The sequence below is a fragment of the Drosophila grimshawi genome, unplaced genomic scaffold, assembly GCF_018153295.1.
Source record: "Drosophila grimshawi isolate 15287-2541.00 unplaced genomic scaffold, ASM1815329v1 contig_1367, whole genome shotgun sequence".
Classification (NCBI taxonomy): Eukaryota; Metazoa; Arthropoda; class Insecta; order Diptera; family Drosophilidae; genus Drosophila; species Drosophila grimshawi.
Genome location: NW_025062889.1, coordinates 1,231,541 through 1,254,284, shown reverse-complemented (window position 1 = coordinate 1,254,284; position 22,744 = coordinate 1,231,541). Strand labels below are relative to the sequence as shown.

The 22,744-nt window shown below is 40.3% G+C and overlaps 5 protein-coding genes across 5 annotated transcripts; 3 read left to right on the top strand and 2 right to left on the bottom strand.

Annotated features, from left to right (window-relative positions):
- Window positions 1-1,459: 1,459 nt before the first annotated feature.
- Window positions 1,460-4,332, top strand: LOC6568986. The gene is made up of 6 exons (XM_032741009.1): window positions 1,460-1,831; window positions 2,241-2,395; window positions 2,461-2,709; window positions 3,046-3,390; window positions 3,449-3,883; window positions 3,942-4,332. The coding sequence occupies exons 1-6, from the start codon at window positions 1,738-1,740 to the stop codon at window positions 4,218-4,220; spliced, it is 1,557 nt and encodes a 518-aa protein (XP_032596900.1). The 5' UTR covers window positions 1,460-1,737; the 3' UTR covers window positions 4,221-4,332.
- A 1,293-nt stretch (window positions 4,333-5,625) lies between these two features.
- LOC6568722 (leucine-rich repeat protein soc-2 homolog) lies at window positions 5,626-7,802 on the top strand. The gene is made up of 5 exons (XM_001995187.3): window positions 5,626-6,263; window positions 6,318-6,500; window positions 6,569-6,716; window positions 6,791-7,102; window positions 7,469-7,802. Exons 1-5 carry the CDS (start codon window positions 5,933-5,935, stop codon window positions 7,635-7,637), a joined length of 1,143 nt encoding a protein of 380 aa, XP_001995223.1. The 5' UTR covers window positions 5,626-5,932; the 3' UTR covers window positions 7,638-7,802.
- Window positions 7,803-7,890: 88 nt separating this feature from the next.
- On the top strand, window positions 7,891-10,966 carry LOC6568723 (EF-hand domain-containing family member C2). The gene is made up of 5 exons (XM_001995188.2): window positions 7,891-8,274; window positions 8,347-8,900; window positions 8,974-9,493; window positions 9,658-10,173; window positions 10,238-10,966. Exons 1-5 carry the CDS (start codon window positions 8,224-8,226, stop codon window positions 10,886-10,888), a joined length of 2,292 nt encoding a protein of 763 aa, XP_001995224.1. The 5' UTR covers window positions 7,891-8,223; the 3' UTR covers window positions 10,889-10,966.
- A 55-nt stretch (window positions 10,967-11,021) lies between these two features.
- Window positions 11,022-14,181, bottom strand: LOC6568724 (2-hydroxyacyl-CoA lyase 1). Its single transcript, XM_001995189.3, has 4 exons — window positions 13,981-14,181; window positions 12,891-13,086; window positions 11,589-12,828; window positions 11,022-11,503 (listed from the first exon to the last, which is right to left on the bottom strand). The coding sequence occupies exons 1-4, from the start codon at window positions 14,029-14,031 to the stop codon at window positions 11,284-11,286; spliced, it is 1,707 nt and encodes a 568-aa protein (XP_001995225.1). The 5' UTR covers window positions 14,032-14,181; the 3' UTR covers window positions 11,022-11,283.
- A 788-nt stretch (window positions 14,182-14,969) lies between these two features.
- On the bottom strand, window positions 14,970-22,049 carry LOC6568725 (sialin). Its single transcript, XM_001995190.3, has 7 exons — window positions 21,934-22,049; window positions 17,465-17,520; window positions 16,921-17,066; window positions 16,083-16,625; window positions 15,742-16,021; window positions 15,426-15,667; window positions 14,970-15,363 (listed from the first exon to the last, which is right to left on the bottom strand). The coding sequence occupies exons 2-7, from the start codon at window positions 17,481-17,483 to the stop codon at window positions 15,205-15,207; spliced, it is 1,389 nt and encodes a 462-aa protein (XP_001995226.3). The 5' UTR covers window positions 17,484-17,520; window positions 21,934-22,049; the 3' UTR covers window positions 14,970-15,204.
- Window positions 22,050-22,744: the final 695 nt, after the last annotated feature.

The window sequence follows — 22,744 nt, the reverse complement described above, 5'->3', positions numbered from 1 at the left end:
GTGTCTGAGTCACTTTTGGTCACTTTGCAGAAAATGTGCAAAGAAAATTGCAAAAATGCCTTTGCACATTTTTTTAGTAGTCGCCATAAGCACCCAGTGGGAACACGAGCCATAAACAGCTGTTTCCGCTAAGTGTACCTGCCGGAAATGACAATGGCCTCTGTGTAGTTGCTTCCTTTAGCAGCTCCTTGACAGCGATGGCATGCGAGACAGCACTGGACAACTGGACAACTGCACAACTTGGATAGCTGTTTGGTGGCATAATCAAGACAACGGAGAACAACAACAACTTAAACAACTTACACAACTACAACAACAGCAACAACAGCAATGCTGGTGAGTGGAAGGACATTGGCATTTCAGCTCCACTGGCGTCCTGCAAAGTGGTGTCAAATGTCAAAAGCAGACGACAGAATGGCCAAGTAGCTTTGTCTGCTTAAAAACTCAACTTTGCTTTTACACAGTGGTTGTTTTAATGTTTGCAGTTGCTTTACAAATATTATATTGAATTCTTATGCTTGTCTTGAATATTTAAATTATAAAATATTTCAAATAAATTTCATATAAATTCGATTTAAATTTGATTTGAGTTAAATATTTCAAATAAATGGTTTGCTGATAGCGGTTTGTTCAACATTTTATTGTATATTATTTACAATTGTGTCTTTTATTGCTATGGGAAATCGATTGTCGATCTATCAAATCTTGATCTCTAAAATATACAAGAACTTTTATGCCAATTTATAAGTATAAGTTCATACAGACTGGCATAACTAAATCAACTCTCCTGCTGATGCTGATCAAGAATATATATAGACTATAGACACACCTTAACACAATTTCAATATGCCGCCTTTCCCATTTTTAATGGGTTTGGGGTATTAGGTTGCTATATATAGGATGTGCCCCCAACAATATGGCATTCATATTTCTATGCCAGACTACACCTGTTTATAATGTAAACTTGTAAATAAAGAACTGAAGTTTGACTTATCAAAGTGCTGAAAATGGAGTTGTTGGATTACACGTTCTCCACTTGAGAGCTGAGAGTCGGCTAACTCAGTGATTAGTTGTTGCTCAAATCGCATGCAACGGAACGTTTATTTATAATTAACACCTCAACAAGATTTTAGAGGCAACATCAACAAGTTGCCCCAGTTTTGTGTGTGTGTGCCCTTAGACCTTGCCACATCAAACGTCGGCCATCTAATTATAACAAAGACATCGAATAACATCAACATCGAACAACAACAATTTCTAAATAAACACAAAAGTATCGAAATCATTTCCAGCAAACAAAAACAGACAACAAGCCAAAATAAACAACAACAAACTCGACGAAGGCGTGCTTTTTTACCAAATTTCGAAACTTAACGAAAAACTACAACTTTTGCATTGCTTTCGTTCTAATTTTCGAAAATAGCATTTGAATATTGAAAGGCATTTGTTTAAAGACTCTGTCAGTCTTCAACCCAAACGCGACGCGACGCGTTGCGATGCGACGCTGTCCGAGCGAACCGAACGATCCAAACTATATAAAAATAAATCGCATCTAAAAAAAAAAAGCACAACAAAAGAAAAAAAATAAATAAAACAGCAAGCGGTGCCAAAAATTTCAAAATTAGAGTGTGGCATATCGTAATGTGTCTTGTTTTCGGCACGTCTTGTAAATAATTGAGACAATTTTAAATGCAAAATATAGCAAATATATAGGAGAATTAGTAATTGTCTATCGAGATGGCTGCAGTTAGCGCTAGGCGCAAGGACAGCGCCCAGCTGGACAAGCAGGATATGCAGAAGGCAGGCTGGAAGATCGATGAGCATGAAAAAGGTATACGAAAACCAGAAAGATCGTCTATCTAAGGCAAGTCGAAGATTAAATACTCTAGCTGACATAAGTCTAAGTGCCGATTGAATAATAATAAAACTAGTTCGATGAACATCTGATGTTGTGAGGAATATAATAAATTAAGAACTGATGGACCATCTTATACAGATAAACAAACTAACCCGGTTAAATCGACTCGGCTAAGGTTGATTAAGAGTATATATACTTTTCTTCAATGCGTTACAAACTTATCGATAAAAATATAATATTCTCTCGAATAATCAAAGGGTATAAAGTGAATATAAATGTCAACAAATTGAAAAGAAAAACGCAAAACCATCTACGTCTCTCTCACACTCACACTCACCTCCTCTCCATCTCTCTTTCTCTCTCTCCCTCTCTCTTCTGACAGCCTGCTATATAGACATAGATGAAAATGACGACGATCCGAATGATAAACTAGATGAATCGCAGCGTACCTATTCCCGTTGGTCCGAGCTGCCCAATCTGGTGCTCGAAGACATATTCACGTATCTAACCCCCAAGGAACGTTACTATGCCAGTCTGGTATGTAAGATATATGCGGAACTGATGGATTATCTAACTGTGTCTCTCTCTCTCTCTTTATATAGGTTTGCCGGCAATGGTATAGTGCCTTTTATTTACCCACCGTTTGGAATAATTTTGTGGTCGATGATCGTACTCTGACGCGTCAAAAGTACAACTACTACTCGGGCTGGCAATACTGTTTGGATCATATGCGTACCCAGAATTGTCTGGCACGCATCGGCAAACATTTGAGAGGCATCGAGTTTCGACCCTGGCATAGCTTCAATAACATCTATCAGTTTATGACAGTGCTCTCGTGGAGCATGGATAAGGTAAGCAAATGGAAAGGGCAAAAGATCTTAGACTGTTGGCAACCTTAGATGAGAATGATCAGTGAGAATCTGTAAGAAGTAATACTTGCCTATAGAAATAGATCTACTTTCATAGAGCTCTATTTATATTCATAGTGTTGCATATATACTTATATAGACAGAGTCATGTCTCTATAGTCTTTGTTGATCACAGTTTGAACTTGATTCATATCATTGGAAGCTTAAAAAGTACATAGATTGAAGCACAATAGGATTTCGTAGGGCATCCTAGACTATTCTACTGTGGAAACAACTCCAAACAGATAGCATTCAATAAACCTCTTGCCATCTTTCTAGGGTTTGGAGCACAATCCTCAGCGTGAGTTGGAGGGCATGGGTCAACGCATACGCTCGCTGGTCTATCATTTTCCCTGCAACATGTCCCAGCGCAACGATCCCGAAGGCATCAAGCTCTTTGGCACCGGGGGTCAACTGCTGAAGGGGCTGAAGGAGCTAATGCTGCGTTTGAGTGATTTGCATACATTGAAGTTGATTGATTTTGTACTGGAACGCTTTGAGGCGAATCATTTGCTGGACGAAGTCGTGTGCAGCTGTTGCACCAAGATGCGTGTCCTCAATCTGGTGAACGTAACCACAACACATTGCCCCATTATGCATGTGGGTCTATTTCTCAATCTGCAGGTGAGTAAACTTGCAATTAAACTTGGAACTTTACTAATCAGCCCCTGCCCATCCATAGGTGTTGACTATATCGCCACAAAATATAGATGATGATGTGATATCCTTGCTGGCGGACACAAAATTGCGACATTTGCATTTGCTGCAAAACTGTTATACGCCCAATCATCTTAGCATTAGCGCCTGTGGCGTGAAAGCCTGGCGAAGTCTCAAAGCTACGAATCCACGTCTGAGAGTCCATCTGCGTGTGGAGAATCTGGTGGACGGTGAGGTGGTGCTGCAGCCAGAGGCACCGGTGCACAGCATCACGTATTGGGCACCACAGGCACGCATTCGCATCGATCTGCTCATCCGCATGCTGGATCACTACAAGAACACCCTGGCCATCTATGGCCATGAGCTGTTGCCCCGCTTCAGCAGTCCCAAATCCTTTGACAATCGCGTTGACAGCCTGCTACTGATGATGTGCCGACAGTGCTTCAATCTGGATACACTGGTACTAATATATAGATATATATATATACATATACATATTTTTATTGTTTTGTCTTCAGATCATCCGGGAAAAGGTGTCCACATCGACCCTGTTGTTGGTGGCGCGCACCGCAAAGAATCTGCAACAGTTGCACGTGCGTCGCTTCGCTGTCATCTTGCGCTGTGACTGGCCCCGGCACTCGGAGTGGACTGATGAGTTCCATTTGTGGCTGAGGCGCAACTCGCGCTCCTACGAAGCTGTTGAGCGTGAAATCTCACAGATATTGGGCTATAAATGGCATTTGCTCAGCGATCGTGATTTCAAGCAACTAACGATTAATCTAAAGGCGGGTGCGTAAAAGCCACGCCTACTTTCTGTACTGCGACGGCGACTTGTGATAAACGGTGTAGAGCTTTATAAATTGTCGAAATTTTGCTTTGCCAAAATAAAGCAAATATTTATTCAAGAAATTATTGCTTTTTTTTGTTGGAGGAAAAACATTCTTTAAATTAGTTGCTAATTCTTTCGGTGAAATTTCTTACACTTGCTGCAGAGCCTATAAAAAGTGATTTTAATTTTGAACGCTACTCAGTTCGTTGACACACTTCGCGTGGAATCATGAAAGTCTTGTTAGCTGTTGTGGCGCTTATTGGCCTTTTAATGGGTCAGCTTGAAGCTAAGCCGATTTTCATCAGCGGGGGAATACCTCTGTCTATCCCGATAGGTATATCGTCGCCCTATTATGGATCGTCGTCTAATTATGGTCATCATCATCATGATCATTACTATTCGTCGCCGTACAGTGGCTACCAACAGTTTTCGCCCTACGGCAGCTATCATCACTATTCACCGTTCAGTAGCCCATATTTTGGTGGCTATCCCCCGATCTATTATTAAGTCACTGCACTTTTGTGAAAACTGTCAAAATAGTCAAAATAAAGTCGAAAAATCTGTTTCAAGAATAAATCATAAATTGCGTTTTAGTTTCACGTCGCGAATTGATTGTTTATTTTGTGCGCGAAATTGTTTAAATAAGCGGAAAAGGAACGCAGAGAGGCTGCATATTGTGGCATCATAAACAAATAAACAAATGAGGGAATACAATATAACGCATTTGTTATGTTTACATTGTTACACGTAACGCCTGCAAAGTGATTTTGAATTGTTTGCATTTATTTTTAATTATATGTAGACGATACGGCTATAAACTTTGAAATATAACAAAATCATAATCAATTTTAATCATACATATCATATATACAACATATATCTATATATCATTCACAATCATTCACAGTTTCTTCAGTTTAGTAACTCTTAAAAAGGATAAAATTGTTCTGCAGAAGCAGTTGTTGGGTTTGAAACTTGGCTAACCACGTACAAGTTCCATGCTACTGTCTTTTTTAGTACAGCGACAGTTAGCGAATTCACCAGCCAAAACTTGAGGTTAAGCTTTTAGCACAGAAAAGTTTAAGTCGGCTCTCGCACAGCTCTATTTTTAACGCAATGACCTTGAAGAGACAGCAACAACAATACAAACACAAGAACAAGCTGCGAATCAATGCAGCCGCTTGCAGAGTGCAACCCGCATCAAATTCAATGTCAGTGTCAAATGAGCTTTTGCAGCGAGAGTATTTGTTGCATACCTTTAGGCTGTCGCATTACGTATACGCCAGCGAGCAATTGCAAATAAACATTTTTAGAAATAAATTCAAATCTCTAACATATATATATATACCCGATCTGCGAAAACTAAGTGAATATGCTCGCGAGCATATCAAAGTGGAAATGAGACTAGAAAGTTAAGTAAAGAAAAGAAGACTTTTTTGTGTGAGCAAACTGTTGCTGTTTGTTGTTTGAGGGGCCAGTTTTGTGGGTGACAGTGAAGGCGCCGCATGCCAAATTTTGATCATGACCGCGTAAAAACAAACTAAATACAGCTGACTCTATATATATAAATATATATATATATATAGTTAGATAGATATAAAACCAAAACAAAGGAACAATCAAAATATCTATCAGTATCAATTAAGTTGATGAAAAATTGTGTAACTCGAACGCTTTGAAATGAATAAAACCATATTGCACTGGAGCTATTTAAATTTTAAGGACGTGCCTATGGACCTGTTCCTCTACGAGGACCTGGAGGAGGTATATCTGAAAGAGAACTATATATCTGTCATACCCAAATGGCTGCTCAATATCACCACACTCAAGTTCATCCATTTGGCTGGCAATAATCTCACCGAACTGCCTGTGGACATATATTTGCTGGAGAATCTGGAATTTCTGGATGTGTCCAACAACGAGTTGCGCGAACTGCCCAAAACATTGGGTCTCCTGCTCAATCTGCAGCAGCTGAACGTGAGTGGCAATCAGCTGTGCGAGCTGCCAGTGGGTAAGTGAGATACACATTCATTTTGGCATCAATTTGACATTTTCCTCCAATTAGAGCTGAACACCTTGCGCAATTTGGAGCATCTGAACATTGCCAAAAATCAATTTCGACGACTGCCCCTGCAGCTCAGCGAATGTGTGCGTCTCAACGAGCTCAATGTGAGCGACAATGAGGCACTGCTGCATCTGCCCGAGCGCATCTCCAATTTACCCATGCTGCAATCTCTGGCCGCAGATCGTGAGTAAACCAGAGAGACACAGAAAAAGTAAAAGCGAGGAGAGAGTCACTTTTGATTTATGTTGCAGGCTGTGCTCTCATCTATCTGCCGGCTGCACTCTCCAAGTTTATGAACCATGTGCGCATCTTTCACAACACCTCCGTCAATTATATACCGATGGTCTACGAGCGCTTCTATCAGAATTTCTACGATAATCGGCAAAAAATTACGCCCATGTGAGTTGAGAATGGGGTGCAAGGAAAGTTGTCTTTCAATAAACTTTCCAACCTTCTCACCTCCCCCTCCCCAGTTCCATTCGCAAGAAGGGTCTGTTTTGGGTGCGTGAACTGGAGACGCAACAGCGTCTGCTGCTGCCCGTTGGCACACGTAAAGTATTCGCTGTGCCCTCCCCGGAGAATCAGGTGACCCTCTACGATGACTGTTTGCATGCGATACAAACTATGAACCGACACGTGCCCGTCTACGAGAATGCTGCACTGCATCGCCTGCTGCCCGAACCCTATATGAGTTCGCACATCAACAATGGACCCATTGCACGCTGCACGACCACCAACTGCTCCAGTTGCCTCTATACAACCTACTACTTTATGGTCGTCAAGCGGTGAGCTGAAGCATCTTAATATTATTTCATTTTGTTAATATCCCAGAAGTTGCATCTTTAAGACTGGAATGAATCATGATCACTAAAGATTTTTAAAGAATATGGCTTAGTTAGATCATGACTAGTTAAATCACCGTCTCATTCCTGGTCCAAACTAATATTAAAAAGAGTTATTCATGTAATAAATCCGCTAAGGGAAATCACTATTTGATTTGGCCTGTTTAAACTATTATTCCATTTTCCAAGGCACATAATATAATTATATTATAAACTTATCCCTTACTCATGATTTATATTATTTATATATACAATTTCTCACTTATCCCGCTAATCCATTGGCTGATCCGTATTTATCCTTATTTGCAGACGTGGCAGCGCTTCCAAACAGCTTTTCACTTGCAACTTTTGTACACTAATTTGCGCATTTCAATGGCTTTCGAATAATGCGAAAAAATACTATCAACTCAATTGGAAAGTTTCCGATGATGATGACAATGATGATGATGATGATCGTGGTGTTGGTGATAATGATTAGAACATGGAGTTATTTGTAATGTGATCCTTGCAACTGTTTGTACAAAAAGAAAAAAACAATTTGCATTGTTTGAATTAGTCGCTAGTTTTATAAATGTTATTTAAACGCTTAAATATAATTTAAACGCTTAAATCTAATTTGAGTCTGTCGATTTGAAGTTTCCCAAAATCCAAAGAGGTAATAAATACTATTTTTAGAAGCTAGTATATTAAAAAGTTCAAAATTAATCTAGAAAATAAATACTTTTCAAACTGAGACACAACATGAAGATCAAGCAATGCCACTCATTGCATTCCACAAAACTGCCTCTCATCTTGCAACCCCCTAGAAGGCGACTTTTGAGGCAGCCCCGTTCACTACCACCGCTAGCTGCAACCAGTTGCTGCCACTGGTGCTGTTGCTGTTGCTGCCATGGAGAAACATTGGGCATTGCCATAGAGCTGTTTGTTCCATTTATCGAACAGCGAAAATGTTGAAACAGTCGCTCAGCAAACTCAAAATCGAGTAATTTGCAACGAAATTTGGCAGGAAGCATTTTCAAAATTTCAAAGTGGATATATAAAATCAATTTAAATTTACTGTCAAAATGCTGCGACTGCCGGGAATGCCGCTGCTGCCAGGTGCACAATTCTACGATGTGAGTAGTCCCAAAAGTGTTTAAGATGCCAAGTTGAAATGCCTCCCTCCTCTCTCTCTTCTGCCTTTCCAGTACAGCAAGCATCGACATCCTCGGAAACAGACGCTGATGCACTACCAGGGCATACATATGCTCTCGGATCGCCGCGAACCGGAGTTGGTGGAGCCCAATGGGCCGCTGGTGGATCCCAAGTGTGCACCAGTGTCGGCGGAATTAGGCGCACTGTGGGCGCCCAAGATGAGCATTAAGTTGCCACCGTGGCTGGCGTACGATAAACAGGTGCTCTGCTTCAACGCGTACTTCAAGGAGCCACTGACCGAGATCTATCATGCACCGTATCAGGTGCGCAAGGTGAAGATCTATTTCTATCTGGAGGATGGCACCATGCAGATAACGGAGCCCAAAGTGGAGAACTCGGGCATACCACAAGGTTGCCTTGTGCACCGCCAGCGTATCCCAAAGGCATCGCCAAATGAACGTGAATTTCTGTCCGTATTCGATTTGAATGTGGACACCAATGTGCAGATCTTTGACAGGGATTATCACATCAGTGGCTGTGACGTGTTCACCAGACAGTTCCTCAATCGTGCCGGCATTTCGGTGCCAGTTGCACTCCTCGAACCCAAGTAGCTAATCCCATTTAGACCCATCTGCAGCGGATCTTAATAAAGCTTTCTTTCTCTCTGGCTTCTTTCTCAGCGATCCGACGACGGAGCTGCGCAAGCGTTCCGCCATCAAGCAGACACCTCGGCCGGATACGGGCGCCCTGCCCAAGCGGCATTCCTTTGCCCAGTTTTTGGAGTTCGATAGACGAGTGCTCAAGTTCCAGGGCTATTGGAATGATTGTTCCGAGTATGGTGACGTGCGCCGCTTGGACATATGCTATTATCTGGCCGATGACACCATAGACATTAAGGAGAAATTTCCACGGAATTCGGGTCGCGAGGGACCCAGCACATTTCTGAAGCGCGCCAAGCTGCCCAAGGAGTTTACGGGTCTGGCACTGCCGGGCCAGCAAACATCCCTAACCCTACTCAATGTGCTAGGCTCCAGCATGCGTGATGTGCGCTATGTGGCCGATCCTCTGAATACGGGTCAGAAACAGGTGCAATACTATACCGATCAGGATTTACAAATTGGTGCCGTATTGAATGTGTTTGGACGCGACGTGGTGCTGACCAGCTGCGATCAGTTCACCCAACACTATTACAGAGAAAAGGTGAGTTCTGGATGTGGGTGCTCGAGGATAACATTTGATAAACCCTTGCAGCTTCTACAAGTTCTTGAATCTTCAATATTAGAAATGACAATGACAGAAACGCATTTCTTCATAATAGAAAATATTTATAAGAATTTGAACTTTCAATTTATTGTTATTCCTAGTATGGCATTCAGAACTTTACACCGCAAGCGCTGCCGGAACGCAGCGATGAGCGTCCTTACCACCAGGGTCAGGTGCGTCGCTTGCCGCCCTACAATGGCTGGGGCAGCTACGAGGACTCGGAGGGCAACTGCATCACAGTGGAACCGAAAGCGCCGCAGGCTGACTTCAAGAAGCTTATGAAATACGATGGCTGCATTCTGCGCTTCGGTGCCAAGCTAATGTCCATCATAAAGGAGAACTGCGAGCGTAGCTTTGTGGTCAGTTACTATCTGGCCGACGACACGGTTCAAATCTATGAAGTGGCGCGACGCAACTCGGGCTTTATGGGTGGCGAGTTCCTGAAAAGAGCACGTGTTGCGCTGCCCGGCCAGGAGAAGTTTAGCTCGGCCAGGCCGGAGTATTATCGTGCCAATGATTTCTATATAGGTTCCCGTTTGAATCTCAAGGATCACATATTCCACATCATATCGGCAGATGAGTTCACGCTACTCTACATGGAACAGCATCCCAATGAGGTGAGGAATTTGAATCAGTTTTTTAGCATTGACATCTTCAGTCACTTACCGATTTCATCTTCAGTTTCCTGTGGCCGACATACGCTCGATCATGCAACGGATACGCGATGCAGTGCGTCCGCAGTATAAGCAGTTTGTGCTGCGCTGCAAGCCGCATGCTGATCTAGGCGATGGCACCACCATTAGCTATGAGACACTCAAGACCACACTGCTCTCGTATCTTGGCAAGGATGCGTTGCAGCATCATGAGATTGTCACCGTTTGCCGTTACTTCTCGGCGGAACAGATGCCGCCACCCAGCTGCGATAGGAATCATGTGCGTGCCGCTGCCCAACTGGAACTGAAGCGTGCACTCTGGAACAGCGTGGAGGAGCTAGTGGAGCACTTGAGTCACATTAATCCAACGTGCAAGGCGTTCATCAAAGAGTCACAAGTGCGATCCACGCTGCGTGGCTGTCGACTGCCTTTCAGCCTGGAACTTGTGGAGGATATACTGCAGGTGTTGCAACGCAATGCACAGGGAGAGATTGAGGTACGCGATGTGCTGGGCTTCTTCAACATGAGTGCGGATCAGGTGCCGGATATAGCGCCGCTTAACATCGCCTTCGAGCTGTGCCCCAAATTGCCGTTTCTGCACAAGGGTCGTCTGGTGGATTTCAATTGGTTCCTGCACTACCTGGGCCTCGAAGAGGAACTAGTGCGCGCCAATCATTGATCCCATATCTAATAGCTAATAACATTTGTCAACTAATTTCAGTGTTATCCGATTAATACATCAATATAAAACACACGACATTTTTTTGCCTATTTAAATATGTATCTCGAGCACAGAAAAAAGCTTTGCCGAGTTGTTGTTTTATAGTTATACAGAATATTTGCGTTTCAAATTCTACAATCGTTGGCTTTATATAAAAAATGTGGCATTGTGTGTGTTGTTGTGTGTGTCGTGTGTGTGTTGTGTGTGTCGTGTGTATATACAAAGACAATATCGTGACAAATGCATTTGAAAATTCATTTGGGAATGCCGCCGAGCTTTATGCTTAAAAACTAATTGTAAACGTTGTTTGCTGCTTATATCAAAAAAAGACAAGTCAAGCCGATTCACACAAATTACAGTTTGGACTCGGTCAGCCAGTTGAAGGATTGCGGCTTGCGATCTGACGATGGACTTATTGCCACATTTATGATTGTGGGCCGATCCGTTAGTCGATTGGCGGCCTTAACGGCGGTTTGCAATTGCTCGATCTCGGTGCAGAAATAGCCATGCATACCAAACATTTTCATCATCTCCTCGTAGCGCACCTGAACGCCCAACGCCGATGGTGGTGTGCTGAAGGTCAACAAAAAAAATAAACATGATAAGATTAGAGCGATTAGTGCCAAACGTTTGAGTTGTGATAAGATTTAGTTATTACATTTGCGTAAGATCACCATCGCTGCGTATGGCCTCAAATGTGTCCTTATCGAACCCGCCATAGATGCCATTATTGTTCACAATCACAATGGTGATGGGCAGCTTGTAGCGCACCATTGTTTCAATTTCCATGCCCGAGAACCCAAAGGCACTGTCTCCCTCCACGCAGAGTACCCGTTTGCCGGGCGCAAAGTCGCGACAATAGAGTGCTGCGGCTATGGCGAAGCCTGGTCCAACGCCCATGGTGCCAAAGGTGCCGGCATCGAGACGGTGACGCGGCTGCTCATTCAACAGCATGGAGCGACCAATGTCCATGGTATTGGCGCCCTCACTAACGATGATTGTGTCACGTGGTAGCAGCTCGCGCAGATGATGGAAGACTGCATAGTAGTTGAGCGGCGTCGTTGTATTCAGAGACATCTGGGCGACAGTGTCGCGATTATTTTGGCATTTAGCTGCCAACTGTTTCCACCAGGCCTGCTCGTAGCCAAAACGGAAATTCACAGCGTTCATCTGCTCGAACAGCTGCTCGGCAAAGGGCCGAATATCGGCCTGAATGGCCACCGATGCGACAACCGAATTGTGCAGCTCCTCGGGACAAATGTCAACCTGAATGAATTTCACATCCTTATCGTAGCGAGGCGTGCGTCCAAAGTGCAATATCCAATTGAGTCGAGCGCCGAGCAACAAGACCACATCCGCCTGCTGCAGCGCCAAGGTGCGTGCCGAGGAGACACACTGCGCCGCCGAGTCGGGGACCACGCCCTTGCCCATGGGTGTGGGCAGAAACGGTAGATTTGTGTTATCAATGAAATGGCGCAATATATTCTCGGCATGAGCATAGGCAGCACCCTTGCCAATAATGATCAGGGGACGCTTGGCCTGGCGCAACAGTTGTGCGGCACGGATAACATCATCATGTGGCGGATAAGCCAGTGGGGCAACGGGATGCGGCAGTGCTTTGTAGATGCGCGACTCCTCCGCTTTCGATTGCAGTATGTTGCCTGGGAAATCCAAATAGGCAACGCCAGGACGACCATAAGTCGTATAACGTACCGCCTTCTCCACGTGCAACGGTATCAGAGCAGCAGTGGGCGGACGTGCTGCATATTTGCAATAGGGACGCGACAGCTCCACCTGCGGACACTCCTGAAAGCCACCGATGCCCTCATGATCTTGATTCGTGGAGCCACCAATCACAATTAGTGGCCAGCAATTGACCTGAGCGTTGGCCATGCCACCTACAAATCGAATAATAATTAAATAAAGACTAAAAACAGGGTATATTATATAGAATACGCACCCGTAACGTGCAGCAAACCTGGCCCGGAGACAACCAGACAGACGCCCGGTTTCCCCGTCAGGTAGCCAATGGCCTGGGCGGCATAGCAGGCGGCCTGCTCGTTCCTCATGCCAATGTACTTGAGGCCGGCCGCCTGGAAGGCCATCGACAGCTCAATAACGGGTATTCCAATGATGCCAAACACATACTCCACGCCCTGCAATTGCCAATAAGTATCAATTTTTAATGATAACAATAGCAAACATTTACAATACCAATATCTATTTGTAGCACTACCATTTGACTTCTTATAACTATTCTTAACCAAACAGAATTAGAATACTTGGTTACAGTTTTGTGTACAATTCAAATAATGACTTGCCAACGTGAACTGAATCAAATGTAAAATACAACAAATACAACAAATCCAGTTTACAGCTTAAGGTTATAATAAACTCTATTTCATTACCCTGCTGTACAACAATAAAAACCATTGTTAACCAAAAAAAAACAGAAGACTTGATATCTTTTTGTGTACAATCTAAAAAATAACATAAAAATTCAAATGTGTATTCAACAAATTCAGATTACATTTTTTGCTTAGAATAAGCACTACTCTATTACCCAGCAGCAGATTGCGGCTGTAAAACTAATCAGAATGTAAAAGCTTAAAGTTCAATTGGAGCAAATACGATGTTAATCAAAATAATTCTCTTTGGAACCTCTGCGAATCTGCCCATTGATTTTAATCAGCTGCTAAACTCGATTAATTTACTGCCTAATTCGTGTTGGATAATGTTTTAAAGACCTATAGAAACTTTGAACATAGCTGCACTATCAAGATCCCCTCATATCTAGAGCACCGGCTAGAAATAACATTGCTTTTGGCCATTCATTTTGCAAGTGCTTTTTGAACTTTGTACAATATGAAAAAAAAAAGCTTGCGAAAGATAAGCAACGAGGCCTTGTTGCCGTTAAATCCACAGTTAAACGCACTTAACAATTCTGCTTTGCACACATGTTTACATGCAAGAAATGCATACAAAGGAAAGAGCGACACAATGGCAAAGACTCATAGTGCTGGATAATAATGGCGTCTCGATTAGCTTACCTGTTGCTTCAACGATTCCGCTATAATTTGCACCGCTTCAACTTCAGTCATTTTCACGTTGTGTATTGTTCTAAATGTATAAAGTAATGTACGCTAATGGGTTTCTACTGCGCTTATAAATAAATAAAGTTTACTTTGCCAAAGCAGAGTTGCTTTACGTTAACAAACGCGTCTGTGTGTGTGCGTTGCAGACACGACTTTAACACTGTGCTGAACAGCTGTTAATTAACAGAAAAATGTAATTGGTTTTACTCAAAATGGATATGTTATTGGGTAACAGTATTAGCGTTGGTCACACTTTTACTATTGGTCGCTCTCTTGGCGATTATTATTCGATTGTTTGGCGCGCTAAATTTGATTTATTTATTTAACGACAACATAATATCTTAGTACGACACATACTAAGAGGAGAGCAATTTTACAAAAATGATAATTAATTGCAACATTATTAATAACAGCAAGTATGTTTATTATATTGATAATGATGTAAATTACTTGCGAAAGCATATCGCTGTTTCAGTTTCGAGTACTTGGCAAATATTTTGAAACATTTATTTCACAACACTTGTTTTTCCTCAATATTATATTTTTAGAAAGCTCTTTGAGACATCATTGCTACATAGGCCCACGGCCGTGATGTTTTTTTTAAATTCATTCCATTGATCAACAACAAAAAAACGAGGTCTGCAGTTCTGCATTTTGATTAACGCTTAACTAATTGTTGTGTCAATTTTGGGGTTTTTTGCTTGAGTGCGCAAAAAAAAAAATTAACGACTGTGGAGACAACAACCAGTTCGAGTGTAACCCCCCTAACAAAAAAAGTAAATAAAAATCACTAAGGTCGATGACAATTTGTAAACGTTTTATGGGGCTCTGTACAAATACCGGTTTAAATGGTCAACAAGATTCCAAAGAGCGATCTAATCTGAGCTGGAAAGAGTTTTCCAAATAAAATAAATTGTAGTTTTCTTTTTCTTAATATATAGAGGTCATTTCCTTAAACATTTATTCAAACAAAGTTACAAAATCAGTGAGTGAATATTTTATATGAAAAACAATATCATTTTCAAAAGAACAATAAATACACAGCATTAACTTTAATAGGACTCGGTATTAATGCAACCCCAGCTTGCAGTTTTGTTGCAAGAATAAAGTCGCATTAATAATGTCATAATTGGCATATGGCATTAGTAATATTAACAACAACATCACAGCGAATACAAATTACAACTTTGTATTGACAACATCGTCGAGGGGTTCCTTGGTCGCCACCTCATTCCACTTCTGTATCTTGCCCGATCCAAAGACCCAGAAGAATATCGCTGGCAAAATGTAGGCCAAAGCCCCAATTATAAATATCCAGAACCACTCATCGATGGTGTTCTATGAGCATTACAAAGAATAAATTACAATTAATGAACATTGATTTTTTTTTTTATACGCACATTATCCTTGGTAAATTCGGCCACAATTAAGGGTGAAAAGATGCCGGGCGTGGTGCCCAAGCAATTGATAATTCCATACATGGTGCCCGCAAAGTTCGGCGCCAGATCCTGCGAGTTGGCCAAATTGGTAGAGGTGGCAGCTCCATTGAAGCCCAGCGAGATTGTCATTATAGCCACACACACATAAGGATCGCGACCAACATACGCCAATATTATCAGCATAATGCCGGGCAAGATGTGAGCTGCAAAAACAAAGGCAAAGCAAATTAAATAAAATTAAATAAGAGACTTCAATTAAGATTCGAGTTTCACTTACAAGGCACGCAGAATACTTTGCGTGTAAGCGTCACAGTCCACCAGCCCTTGCGACGAATCCAATCCGCCACGGAGCCAAAACCAAAAGCAGCAATGAGACGCGCAATGTGCGGCAAGCTGGAGAGTATTCCAGCTGAGGATAGATTGAAGCCGAGCACCTCGCTCAAGAATTTCGGCGTCGCTGTCAGCAGGAAGAACAATCCCCACATGCTGCCATAATGCAGCAGTGTCAGTGACCAGAATGGCATCGAAACAATGAGCTGTTTGTATGGCGGCCATTTCTGGAGAGGCACAACAATTAGTTGAATATTTAATACAGCCAGCCATTTGTTGCAAACTTACCGCCTTGTTCCCGATTGTGTCGCCCAAACTCGTCTCAATGTATTCGCGCTCCTTGATGCTAATGCTGCCATGCTGTGCCGGCGTATCGGCAATCAGATAGAACCACACACCGACTACAACAACCACAAAGACGGCAACCAAATAGTATGCCCAAACCCAGCCCATATGCTCGATGATTAAGCCACACAGGGGCCAAGTGATCACGGTGCCAAATGTGCCGCCCATCAATGCGGCAACAAATTTGCCCTTCTCATCGGGTGGTGACCATTTCGAGACCAAATTGTGGCAGCAAGGATAAACGACACCAGAGACAAGGCCAAGCAGGACGCGCAAAACAAATACCGCATATTTATCCCAGGAGGCGGCGAGCGGGGTAAGTGCGGTCAAAATGGCACCCAACAGGCAACTATAACCAGCCACCTTGCGTCCGCCAAACATTTCGGCGAGTGTGCCTCCTGGCAATGAGGTAACCATATAACCATAGAAATAACCACCCAGCAGCAAAGCCTGATCCTGTTGCGTCCAATCATAGCGTGGACCAAACTATAAAGAGGAAATAGATAATAAAATAGATATGTTTTAATATTATGTTTCTCAATTTAAATTTCGTCTTTTACACTTATATTTGTGTAAAAAGGATGGTAACGCTATGCGGAAGTTCATAGCAGTCAGCTAGAGAGCGTTAGCAAGGATTGCTTACAGTTGCCAGACTGTGCTAAAGAGTCGATCAGTAGTCGTGAAATGCGAAATAGTCGACGATTTGTAAGTTTCCAATCAAACTATACACTTATAAATGATATATTTAGAAGTGAGTAGGTGGACTCATCGAGATACTCACATCCTCCTCCTCGACGAGTGTTCCATTCTCATCGTGGTTCGTAACCATGGCAATTATGTTGATTGACAGATTGACGCGCATCATATAATTAATGAGGCACATCATAAACAACATGATGCCCACATTGATGCGCTTCGGCACATAAACTGCAAAAAAAAAACAACAACAACGAAAAGCAAATAGAAAACAATTATATAATTTTTAATTTAATAGGAATTATTGTTGATAAAGCCATTATTTATAGATGTCTATTTTCTGCTAGCTTTGTAGCACTTAGCGCAATTATCGCCGAATCTGAGATCTGTCAACTGGAACTCTGCCAATATTTGGCATTTTGGGGAATCGGGGCCCGAGCTCGAGCGACAGTCGCCATTTGTCAGCAGGTGTTTAATGAACGGCGCACGCGTAACTTTCAATATTTAATTATTCCATTTTTTGGGGGGAATTTATTTGCTGACGCATTACAGCAAAATCACGTGAGATTTATTTACTGCGCCTAATTTGTTTCTTCTTATTTTTTGCTTAATACAGAAATAATACTTACAGCAGGGTATAACAGCCATTTTGGTAGCTTGTTGCTGAGCCGCTCGTCAAAGTCAACTGAAAGAAGTTAACGGGAAACAGTTAAAGACTTTATTATTATTATGCATATTGCAACTGGCACAAGTGGCACACTCTAATTGTATTCAATTCGAATCAGTGCATATTCGAATCGTTAAATAAGATTGCGGAGTTATTTTGAGTCAGCTTATTTCATATACAGGTTTTTTTTCCAGCTGGGAGTTTACCAATCTTATCGCAAGTGCTTACTTAAGCGTGTTGAATTTCTAAAAATTGCATATCATTGGGAAATTTTATAATACATATATTTAATGTTAATCGCATTCCTAAATTTTAAATATCTTAATAGAGCAAAATTTCAAAATTGTTCAAATTTCAATGCATATATAATTACATGGATTGGGTGGGTATTCGCACAAGCTTTGAATAGTCGCGAATGATGAATTTGATTTAAATGCTGAAATGCGAATGCACAAGTCAGATTTGCGGTAGATTTATTTATATCACAAATTGCAAATGTAAAAGGTATATTAATAAATTCTAACTGATTTAGCGATTGTCAATCTCGAAGAGTGATTGCAAAACCCCGATTTCATAATTTCGACTTGCTATAACTTGTTTAATATACATATACAAAAAACACTATTCCCCGGTTTGGCAGATGAAGGGAATTTCGTGACAAGTTTAGAAAATGTTTGCTTAATATTTACTACTACTACAATTTCTGACAATGATCGAATATATAATGTAGACACATATGTATGTGGCTTATACGTATGTATATGATTTGACCAACTGTTGAGACACGTTCTCCGTTAGCAGTTTTGGCAACGCACGTGAGCGGCATTTAAGCCACAATTGTGTTTCGATCATGACGAATGTCAATACCAACAATACAAAACGAAAAATCATTTTAATGCAGTTTTTATTTAAGTGTTTTTGATTTATAGTAAGTACAGATCGGCTATCATTGGCTGTCAGCAGGCAGCCTTTTGATAAGGTAATTACTCCATAACACGCCACACAAATTTATCAAATTGTTCAGATGCCAAACACAAAACTAGCGTTTGTGCAACAACAGCTTTGGTTTTGGGAGAATGCAATTGTAAAGTGCAACACTTGACGACTGTTATATATCGATACAGTCTACAAATACATATATATAGATATATATATAAATAAATATGTACAACTGAAAATAACGCCCTTGGCACGTCGAAACAGTATATTGGATTCCATTTGGACAGCTGTTTGAAAGCGATTCACGATATTCAATATATTGCACAGGCAGTTTGTAGTCTCGTTTAAATTTGACAGAGTTAGATAAGACAGTTAGCCAGTTAGCCAGTTATATTTTTAGTACTCACAAAAATAATATAAATAATGCACTTATCGACTAATTCATATCGGGTTCTAAAAAAGTATACTTCCGGTTAAGGAAAACGTAGTTTAGACGAAGATTAATTTAGTTAACAACAAAATGAAAGCATGATTCTTGCTCGACTTTAACTAATTCAAAATACACTACACAAAAACAAACCTACTCAATCTAAGCATGTATTTATGACTGGAATTACGTTGCTTTCTTAATTTATGATATAGTCCTTACGCAGTTACTTTTTCAACGTGGAAAAATCTCAGCCAGCCAAAACGATAATTTACAAGATCTAATGATCCATGACAAAAAGAAAGAACACTAATCGCTAATAGATTGCAGCTTGTCATTCGAAAGCGACTAGTATTATGACTCTGTAGATTATTATCATACTTGACTCGTGTACCAAGAACAAAACCCATTTGTGTAAAGTGGGCTCATAAACAAGTCTTAGTTGTGATAAGCAATCGTATTTTGGTTTTTCCACAGTTCTCAATGAACGGTAGAAGGCAAATAAAATAAAAATAATTAATAGAGCTGCAATCAAAAATTATAACAGCTAGACATAAAAAAGTATATAACGCCATTATGCCAAAGTTCACTTAGAAAATATCCATTACCTCAATAAATTATTAACACAATTTTTGTTTTTGTTTGTGGTTGTGATTGTGATTAACTCGATCTTCCCCAAAAAAAAAAGAATACTTTGGATAAGGTAATAAAGAAATGCCATTAAAGAAAGATATCCAAATCGTGAAAGTTAGATTCATTTTAATTAAACTTTGAGTCAGATATCAATTGCAGAACATCAGTGAAGTTAGTATGAAGTGCACAGTATAATTAATTAGCCAAAGTGCGATAACACAATTAACGCACTTAAGAACTTAAGAGTAGATTACTATCTTGTTTAAGTGGCGGGACAAATGCGAACAGACTGTGCAACAAAACATATTTGACTTTTGTAACAGGAAGTCCAAAATACTTTTATCTTTTAAATTCATAATTATTATTTCTTTGTTTTTGAAGATTGTCTCGCATCCTGTTTAAGTTAAGCGAAAAGATATCGCATCAATTTAGGAAATTGTATATGAAGATAATATTCTGTATCAATCTAAATCTTTAATTTGTATATATTTATTGCTTACTACTTACTCGAAATGGAGTCATTTGAATTGAATAACAAATTCTAAGGAATTTACAGCGTGAAAAACACTTTACCACAAATGAGTTTGTTTATGAAAACTTGGTAATTAGTAATTAGAAGGTGTCAAATGCATTACAGCCATAACAAATCTTAAATAACTGAATATAAAAATAAACTTCGGGAATTAGCATGTAACAAATAGAGTAAAAAGATCTTTAAAATATTATATACATAGTGAATATCTTTAGGTTGAGGGTGCAGTTAATTGTTCTGTTTTATGCACCTCTAATCGGGAGCGTGGCGCTTTATCAGCGTCATTACCGCATTGTGCTGGCTTTTATAAAATCAACTCAAAACTTTATGATATTATATGGGTGGTGAGGGCAAGCAAAAATCATAATTGTAAAAATATATAGACGCCTGATAAAAGGCAGATTGGCTAAATAACCCACAATATAGATATATTAATCGTCAATTACAAAAATTTGAAATATTCTTATTGCAAATATTCGATTTTTAGGGGCCACAAACGATTTGATTTATTATGTGGGGGGTGACTTTGGATAGCACGACATTACGGTATGATATTACATAGATACGTTCGATTTGGACATCGTGCACATATAACGGATTATGTGTATATATAACAAATAATATATGTACCCGTAGCACGCGTGCTTGAAGCATTTACATAAGACGCGATCGCTCATTTGACATGCTTTGCTAGTTTGTCTCTCTCTCTCCCTCTCTATGTCACTCCCTCTCTCTCTCTCACTCTCTTCCTCTCTAACTATCTCTCCTCCTCTCTTTCTCTCAACATTTTTCAGCTGTTTTGCTTTTGCTTAGGTTTCTAAAGAGCGCTTCAATGTTTCGTACTGTTTTTATTAGTTATGTTTTTGTTTTGGTTTCTTTTTTTCGCCGTTGAAATTCTGCAAAGTTATTCAATGGCATTGAACCGTAACTCACATTGAATAAGAAAATATTAATATATAAATATCTAATACGCCTGGGGTACCAGTTAGTATCACTTATTAATAATTTAGTAGTCGTATAATCAAAGTATATCAATTAATTCCTGATCAGGAATTGTGAGCATTGCGAATTGAGAATTGTATTTTGACAGTTATTCCCATTGTATTTGCATTTTTGCACGTTCTAATTAGCTGTATTCCAATAATATGCTAGTAACCCACAATTATAGAGCACACAAAAAATTGCTTTGAATATTACATGTATAACAACTGCGAACAAATATTTCTGTAATTAGCAAATCAATTTGAAAAGTAGCACTTGCAAAACAAAAATAAAAACTGTAAACATAAAAACAAAAATGATAAAACTCAAAACTTCTGACAAAAATCCCCTTACTAATGACACTAGACCAAATTATATAAGACAAAAAAGTACATGGCGAATTCGAAGCGATGTTATTCAATTAGGAATTTATTTCATTTAAAGTGTCCAAAAACCAAACCAGTTGTCCAATTAAATTAGCCACCTTTTAAATTTTGTGACTGCACTCTTCTTAACCCAAATAATAAGCGAACTGATAATGCCACAAGATATGTAATTAAAAATATTTATGCACGTGTTATGCTAACTGCTTTGGATCTGCTGGAATCTGACAACTGATTAAGCCGTTAAATTTACGATCATGCTCCATCCAATACAATACACATTCGCATAATGATATTAAGTTTATCGTCTCGCTTGGCACACTTTTTGTTAATACAAATAATTTATACGCAAGAAATTTTTCCATGACACGAGCTGCACACAGACGAAGAGGCGAAGAGGCTCTGCGACTTTAAATGTTTATAATTATCAATTTTTGTTTTTTTTTTTTTGGTTATTGTCGTTTTTTTCTTTGAGTCCTTCTTTCTTGTTCTTGTTTTTTTCACCTTTCTTGGACACACTTGCACAACACACTCACAATTTTTTTGGACAGCCGCTTAGCACCCGAATTTGGGGAGTGTGGGAGTTGCGGGTGCCGGATTGCGGGTGCGGGAATGTTTGGACAACAACAGTTAGCCACAACAGCTACTGAGAACGCCGCGAAACGAATGAAGCTGAATCGCCAACTGCCAATGGCATATATACTTTTTAACTTACCTTACATATTTGCCCCCTCCTCAGATGACGACGACGTTTCCATAAGCAAAACTTCGGCCGACGACAAAGCAGCGCGCGCAAAAAAAAAAAATATATATAAAAAAACGGTTAAAATTGTTTAAAATGTTGTTGACTGTTGGCGGTTTCAAGATTGAAGCGATGCGTCGCAACGCTTTGCTCTGCTCGCCAAATTTTCTCTCTCTCTCTTTCTCTATTTAGCGCTCTCTAGCTGCGATCGCATGCGATTATTTCACGACGAGCTAGTTTTCTTTGCGACTTGAATCTGAACTAATTAACAAATTCATGCTAAGACCCAATGCGAAGAGTGACTATAAACATAATAAAAATACTAGAAACACCAATCTGGCCTTAAGACGCAGATTTCACGCCTTTATTACGAATTCCATATTTAGAATTATTGACTGTCCTTGCTTGGCCAATCAATCGAATTCGTGTTAAATTTTATGCCAATAAACAGACGGAAATTAACAAAGAGCACAAATTGAAAAGACTACGCTTGACAAATGACAAACTTCACATCAAAGTATTCGATTTTTAAATATTTACCATTCCTTGCTAATAACCAAAACGCGGCCACGTGCCTAAAATGATTTATTTCACCTAGATTAATT